Source organism: Gobio gobio, assembly GCF_949357685.1.
Source record: "Gobio gobio genome assembly, chromosome: 9".
Taxonomy (NCBI): domain Eukaryota; kingdom Metazoa; phylum Chordata; class Actinopteri; order Cypriniformes; family Gobionidae; genus Gobio; species Gobio gobio.
Window position 1 is genome coordinate 15,564,619 of NC_137115.1, and position 7,689 is coordinate 15,572,307.

The window sequence follows — 7,689 nt, forward strand, 5'->3', positions numbered from 1 at the left end:
AGCCAGTACCCTTATATCCAGACATAAGTATATAAAAGAAGTGCTGCACAGGATTTCAAATAACTTAATTTCATCTGTTCTTGGGTGGTTAGAGATTTTTCAATTCATCTTTTTGTGGTATGTGGTAAATTGCCGGCAGATGGCAATCTAATCTAATCTTTCTCTAAATGCAGCTCCACACTGCTAGTAAACAGTGTGACAAAAATAATTACAAAACAGTGGCTGCATCTGAAATTGCAATTAAAAAAAAAACAGTATGTGAAAAAAGTAGTATGTCTGAATTCTCATAAAAGAGTAGCCAAAATGTAGGCTATGTATGTCGCATGATGATGAAAACATGGTGAATAGATCACTTTGTAGACTAAAACGCAGAAGTGAGTTAGCATTTTAGCACTTCCGGTTCCCTCGTCCCGAAGTCTATGGTTTTTTTTTTTTTACAGGGTTTTGTTTAAATGGCAGAAATAAGGTTTGTGTAGAACACAAACTCAAGACTCTTTCAATTTTTATTCAACGACATAAAAAACATCAGTATTACCCCACTCGTGATTTTTTTAAGTTGTTAAAAAAAGTCTTGAAAAGGCGGCTGCTAAAAAGTGGCTAATGTTACTACATCGGCTGTCGGAGAACGTCATCACGCCGAAAAGGCAAACTCAGCTCGCTTTTACAGCCTCATGCTCATAATTGTGCCCTCATAAACTATTCTAACTCAAACTTTCTGGGAATTTTTTTTTAGATAAAAACTGAGAGAGTTGTCAGAAGCTAGTGATGGTGACGTTGCAGTCAAGCGGCTGTGGTGTAGTTCGTTTACAGCCTACCTTTAGCTTTTTACTTCTGGTGACTGCATTTAGATTTCAAAATTCATAAAATGTATGTTCATCTGTGATAATTATCTTGATGGACAAAACGTGCAAGTATCATAAAACTTTTGTTGATCACAGCTAGCTTGTTTTTTGCGATAGGATTTTCCCATAGGCTTTTGGATTATCGCTAAAAACAAGCTCTGTGATCAACAAAAGTTTATGATACTTGCATGTTTTGTACATCAAGATAATTATCACAGATTAACACAACTTTTATGAATTTTGAAGTCTAAATGCAGTCTCCAGAAGTAAAAAGCTAAAAAAAGGTAACGTTAGGCTATAAACAGACTAAGTTACACCGTCAAGCTTGACGGTCACCATCACTAAACTTCCCACAACTCTTTCAGTTTTTATCTAAAAACATTTTTTCCAGAAAGTTTAAGTTAGAATAGTTTATAAGAGCACAATTATGAGCATAATGAGGGGGTAAAAGCGGACTTGGCTTACCTTTTCGGCATAATGACACTGAATCTCTCCGATAGCCTCTTTAATCCCATTAGCCACTTCTTAGCAACCGCCTTTTTTCAAGACACTTTTTTCAGCCATTTTACCAAAAACTCCATTCTAAAAACCCATTGACTTCAGGACAAGGGAACAGGAAATGCTAAAATGCTAACTCGCTTATTTAAGGGCAATGGGTGCGATTTCAGGACACAACCCGTGTGACATTGCACACCCACATGATGCCATATTTCATTTTTCCATAAAAGGTGGGGAGCAACCATGGTTAAAATGCTTAAAAACATAATGTCCATATAAAAATAAAAGATAGAAACACATACACATTTCAAACTGAATTTAATAACATCATTCGAAAAAATTTTATTGTAAAGGCCCGACCAGGCTGAACAAGGAGCTAGTTATTAGCTATGGTTTTTTTGATCCATTCAGTGTACCGACACACCTCAGCATAAACCCCAGGTTGGCCTGGCTCAGCACAGCCAATGCCCCAGGAAACCACACCTTTCAGTTTCCCATTGCACACTACAGGGCCACCAGAATCCCCCTGAGAAGAAAATTGTCAAATGAAAAGGATTTCAAAATTGTGTTTGTATAAAAAATGTAAGACACATATAAAGAGGAAGACTAAGTCAATGACATACCTTACACGAGTCTTTGCCTCCTTCCATGAATCCAGCGCAGAACATGTTTTCAGTTATTTTTGTACCATATGCTCCTTTACACTGCTCCATTGAGAGTACAGGCAAATCCAAACACTGCAGGACAGAAGCAGTTTGATCTGGAAAAAGAATATGTCATCGTTTGCGTATCTAATGATTGAATGCATGTTTTAATGCCTGGCCATATTATATTAAAGTGAAGATTTTCATTACTCGGCCATCTCACCTCCAGTGTATCCCCATCCAGAAACCAAGCACTGCTCCCCTGCAGAAGAGCATTTGGTCGACAGAGGGATTTTCTTTACATATTTGTTGAGGATGGCAGGCTTGCTCAGCTTGATCAGCATTATATCATTGTTAAGAGTCTGACTATTATAGTTTGGGTGACGAATCACCCTCTTTGCCTTGATCAGCTGCTCTGTGCTTTCAGAAACAGACACGTTGTGCTTTCCAAGGTGGACGACAAGTTGATATCTATTTGATAAGGAAGTAGGAACTCATAATTTACTCAGCCCTAATACAGTGTTAATCAGAATATTGCTTACATATTAGGTCTGTAAAGTGACTGGTCTAAGAGACATATTGGTTATGTCAACACAATTAAAGACAGTAAAAATTACATTATGAATATAAATAACAATAACAACCTGATGCTTATCGATTCCTTAAAAAAGTATTCTATGGGAAAAAGTAGTTTGATGGTGAAGTAGCTTTAACATGTTTAAAAAAAGGGGTTAAAAAGGGAGGTTATATACTCACTTGACATTGCAGTGAGCAGCAGACACAACCCATCTTTTATTAATCAAAGATCCTCCACACAAGGGATACTTATCTGTAAGGAACACTTGCCAGGGCTGCGAGTGGGGTGGACATTCATAGCCTCCAATGATTTTATCCCCTGTGCTGTAAACTTCATTAAAAAATGAATTGTTCTTTTATTAAAATGAATGATACAGACTAATAACGCATATCAGTGTAGGCATAAACAAACAATTGTCATGAATAATGACTAATAAGACAGACTACGTACCCACAGCCACAACCAGCAAAATGAACACAACAGTCTTCATTGCAGTGGAGAGAAGGACTGCTCACAGCTTTAGAGCACTTCTGCAAAGTTCAGGACGAGCATTCATGTTTTATGCAAGTGTTTTAACACACACCTACGGAACCGACAGAGCAACCAATGAGATCACATCAAATGATTCGAAGTAAAAACGAGACAACAGTTCATATCATAGTTTCCGTGGTCATAATAAATGTGTTGGAAGTCAAGTCAAGCCACCTTTATTTGTACTTTTTACAATGGAGATTGTTACAAAGCAGCTTCACAGTGTTAAACAGGAAAATAATGCAACAGAATTTGATTTAAAGGAACTGTATGTAGGATTGTGGCCAAAACTGGTACTGCAATCACTTTCAAATTACTGTAGAGCGGTGTATTCCCTCTCCCCTTCCTTAGACATTTTTTATCCAAAAAGTTTGTAGCTGCAACTGTGGTAACTAGAGCAGAGCTGGCAACCTGGATGCCGAAAAACTACTGACTTCGTGATTGGTAGATAGGTGGAGGGTGGCGCTTCAGGCCAAAACACAAAATGTCAACATCAACATCAGTTGAGGGCTGCAACTTCACTTTTAAAATGACAATATCCTGGCCGGACAACTGTTGTCAGTGATATAAGTATTTGAAATTAACATGATTTCTTAATGTCTAGTGACATATCAGGGCCATTTTATGATTAATTGAAATACATTTCTTACATACAGTTCCTTTAACTGTACAGCCGCTCTGGAGAAAACGTCTCAGGTTACGAATGTAACCATTGTTCCCTGAGAACAGGGAACGAGACGCTGCGTCAGTTTGACGCTACGGGGAACGCCCTCGGCGTGACAGGTGTCTGAGCTACAATCGAATCACATCAGTCCTACTGACCGGCGACAGCCGATGACGTCATCCAGATGCGACCAGGAAGTATAAAAGGGCGCCTCTGCCAACATGACACCACCCTTCGTCTTCAGGGACTGTTTGGCAGGCAAACCCTGAGGCATGGCAAAGCGACGCAGCGTCTCGTTCCCTGTTCTCAGGGAACAATGGTTACATTCGTAACCTGAGACGTTCCCTTTCGAAAGGGAACTCGCGCTGCGTCAGTTTGACGCTACGGGGAACGATATACCCACGCCGCCATGCCGAGGGGAGTGCATGCCCACTGGCAGTGAAAACTGTCAGGACAAGCAAATTCAAAAGAAATGCCTGAACCACTCCCCCTCTGGTCACATAAGGCTGTCAGTGACAGCATTCCCTACGGTCATAGCCCAAGCTATAAGCCTGAGTAGGAAGCTTCGAACACTTAGAGAAGTTCTACCCAGGCCGCTCAAAGGCCTGGATCCAACCCATTCGAAAGAAGGGGGCTCCTTTAAGGGAATGTGGCTAGGGGGCCCTAGGGCGCCCCAGCCAGCCACTACTGCCACCAAGGAGGCCTAGCTTGGTGCTTTTTAGAACGGGCACTTCAGCCGGGCCATCCCTGTCTGTTCGATAACAGAGCCTCTGGGTACTTGCCTCCTGGAGAGGCATCCAGTCCAAGGGACTGCAGAATGACAATGTCCTCCTCAGACCGGATCTCAGAGACGGGAATCCTGGAGAGCAGTACTCAGCATAGCGCTTTCTACCCTTGCCAGCGAGGGGAGCTAATCTGCTCGATCCTAGGATCTACTGAGCTATTATCAGATAGAAACACTCAGGAGGCCAGACTGGCCTAAAAGCTGATCTAATTGGGAGGCCACCCTAGGGGCCTACGACCACCCGATCATGCCCAGGCAGCTTCGGCTCACATACGACCCTCCGAAAGGAGAGGAGCTTAAAGGGGGCTGCCCGGTAGGTAAACCAGGTTGCAGGCTGAAATCCCCTCCTTGGGGACCAAGTAGCAGAAGCGACACCAGTCGCGCCAGGGTAAGACTTTACCAGATGCTGCCGGCTAAGGGCCAGATCACTGATAGCAAGTCACCACTGGCTGTCAGCGTTACGCCAGTTAGCAGTCCTTGCACTGAGAACCAAAAGACCCGTTTAGGGAGGCCTAGTGAGGCCCATTGTATAATAGGAATATATGCCAGAGAAGCCTGAGAAATCAGGCTCAGGAACTCGCTTAGAGGGAGGCCTGGTGAGGCCTACTACCTGATCGCAGTTGAAGCCGACTGTCAAGGTAGCTGAAAAACGGAAACTCGTTTTCTCAGGGAGGCCTAATGGAGGCCTACTACCTGATAGTCAAGCTACAACAGTTAACCGAGCATCCTGACTCGGGAAGTAACCCTCAGGGAGGCCTTGTGAGGCCTACTACCTGATAGCAAGCTTTGCTAACTGCCTGAGCGTCTGACTCAGGAACTCATCCTCAGGGAGGCCTTGTGAGACCTACTACCTGATAGCAAGCCCTTAGGGCCTGTTTAGCGAGCCTTAGGGGAGGTTTAGTGCTTAGGCCTACCGTCTGGTAGCAAACTAAGCCAGCTGCCCGAGCACCTCTGACTCGGGAACTCACCCTTGGGGAGGCCTGGTGAGGCCTACCACCCGATAACAGGCTTTTTAGGGAGGCCTGTAGAGGCCTACTACCTGACAGCAAGCATTGCTAGTTACCCGAGCATCCTCACTCAGGAACTCGCCCTCAAGGGAGGCCTAGTGAGGCCTACTACCTGATAGCGGGCCTGCAGGGAGGCCCAGCCTGCTACCTGCAGGCGACTCGTGCTAACTGTTTCTCATTTTGATGGTCCAGGAGCCCAGAAACATGCCCTCAGGGAGGCCTGGTGAAGCCTACTACCTTATGCTAGGAGTTGGATAGGCCTAGTAAGGCCTACGACTCGATAATGGGCCCTTAGAGAGGCCCAGCAAAGCATTACAATCAGTCTACCGGGAGGCCTAGTGCGGCCTACTACCCAGCAGCAGCCTAGCAGTTTGTGTGCTAGCTGGCACAGCGACTGGCAAACAGGAGCCTTCCTTCAGGGAGGCCCGGCGGGGCCTGCTACCTTACGACCAGTCTTCAGGGAGGCCTAGTGCGGCCTACTACCCAGCAACAGCCTAGCAGTTCGTGTGCTAGCTGGCACGGCGACTGGCAAACAGGAGCCCTCCTTCAGGGAGGCCTGGCGAGGCCTACTACCTTGCGACCAGTCTTCAGGGAGGCCTAATGCGGCCTACTACCCAGCAGCAGCCTAGCAGTTCCTGTGCTAGCTGACATGGCGACTGGCAAACAGGAGCGCTCCTTCAGGGAGGCCTGGTGAGGCCTACTACCTGCCAACGGTTCATCACAACCCACCAAGTGACTGAGCCCAAGCCTGCGCCCTCAAGGGAGGCCTGGTGAGGCCTGCTACCTCATGCAGAGTCTTCAGGGAGGCCTGGTGCGGCCTACCACCCATCAACAGCTTAGCAGCCTATGCTAGCTGGCAGCGACTGGCGAAAGGGAGCCTGCCTTCAGGGAGGCCCGATGGGGCCTACCACCTCACAGCAGGCCTGCAGGGACGGCTTCCTGGTGGCAAGAGTGAAAAACTGTTATGCTGTTATAACCTTGGACTGACAGTAGCTTCTCTGCTGGCTGACAAAAAATTAACATCCAACTGCTAACTAGGGTTATTAGTTGGGAAATTCTGTTACTTGAAGCCGACATCATTGGGGAGCAATATATACCGCAATACACATGGGGCCGAGCTTTGCAGAGGCCTACCAAGGCTGACTACCTATTTTCCAGGTTGCAGCTAATAAATTGCCAACCTCCCCAACCGTCGGGACTCACTCGCAAGGAGGCCTGTCTGAGGCCTACTACCTGAACTGGAGTCTACTGCCAAGACTCCCCCAGCTGGCTACTCACAGCCAGCTGGTCCTACAATCCATCCCAGCCTAGCTGGGTGACTCGATTCCTTCTGGAGCCAACCGTATAATGGTGCAGTCTTATTGGCAGCGCCTACAAGCACTGGAACCTAATCACATTGTCCATAGCAGGGTACTCGGCAAACCAAACGCCCTGTACCCCCTAAGCGGGGGGAGTACCACATACGCCACCCACCACATGGAGGTCCTAGCTTTAATAGCAGCCTACCATACCGTGCAAGGGCGTCAGCCATGGCAATGCTCTGGCTACAAGGGAGCTCACGACCAAACCAACATAAACAAAGGGTTGAAAAGTGCTGCTCGACCCGAGCCATGGGTGAGGCAGAATGATACAGAGCTAGGAGTGGAGGTACTCAAATCTACCCTGCCTTGTCAGGGGAGTACTATCAACTGGCCAGGGCATATACAGGAAGGGCCAGCGCCTGCCAAAAAACTGGCGGCCTCTAAAAACTAGCTCTGGAAAGCCGGGCTGAGCTATGCATACGGAATCTTCGTATCTGCATGAAAAACGCCTCAACCCTTGCCCCACGACTACTGGCTAAGTCGCTATCAATTCTGCACAGCACCAACCTGCATTACTAGGAAAAGCCCCAAAACACAGGTAAGGGGGCGGGCCTTGGCCGGACTACTCTACACAAGAGGAGGCTACATTAGGGACAGTAATAAAGCTAGATTCAGAAAAGGAACAGCTACCCGGAGTGCAGACGCTTTCTTGGCGTACATCTCCGTAATCCCTAGAAAGCCTAGGCCAATCTAGATCTGTACCCGAGGTCCATAAAAGGGCCGCTACTATTGCACCATGCAAAAAGGGGCACTCGGGTAGAAATGCCAGTCGTTAAATAGA

The 7,689-nt window shown here is 46.4% G+C and overlaps 1 protein-coding gene across 1 annotated transcript; it reads right to left on the reverse strand.

Moving 5' to 3' along the window:
* Positions 1-1,641: 1,641 nt before the first annotated feature.
* Positions 1,642-3,095, reverse strand: LOC307131249 (trypsin-1). Its single transcript, XM_079824807.1, has 5 exons — positions 3,012-3,095; positions 2,741-2,891; positions 2,208-2,455; positions 1,964-2,100; positions 1,642-1,866 (listed from the first exon to the last, which is right to left on the reverse strand). The coding sequence occupies exons 1-5, from the start codon at positions 3,049-3,051 to the stop codon at positions 1,717-1,719; spliced, it is 726 nt and encodes a 241-aa protein (XP_079680933.1). The 5' UTR covers positions 3,052-3,095; the 3' UTR covers positions 1,642-1,716.
* Positions 3,096-7,689: the final 4,594 nt, after the last annotated feature.

Coding starts and splice junctions, on each gene's coding strand:
- LOC307131249 (XM_079824807.1), bottom strand. CDS start 3,051: ATGAAGACTGTTGTGTTCATTTTGCTGGTTGTGGCTGTGG. Junction 2,892..3,011: donor TTTGCTGGTTGTGGCTGTGG/GTACGTAGTCTG, acceptor TTTTTAATGAAG/TTTACAGCACAGGGGATAAA. Junction 2,456..2,740: donor GCTGCTCACTGCAATGTCAA/GTGAGTATATAA, acceptor CTTATCAAATAG/ATATCAACTTGTCGTCCACC.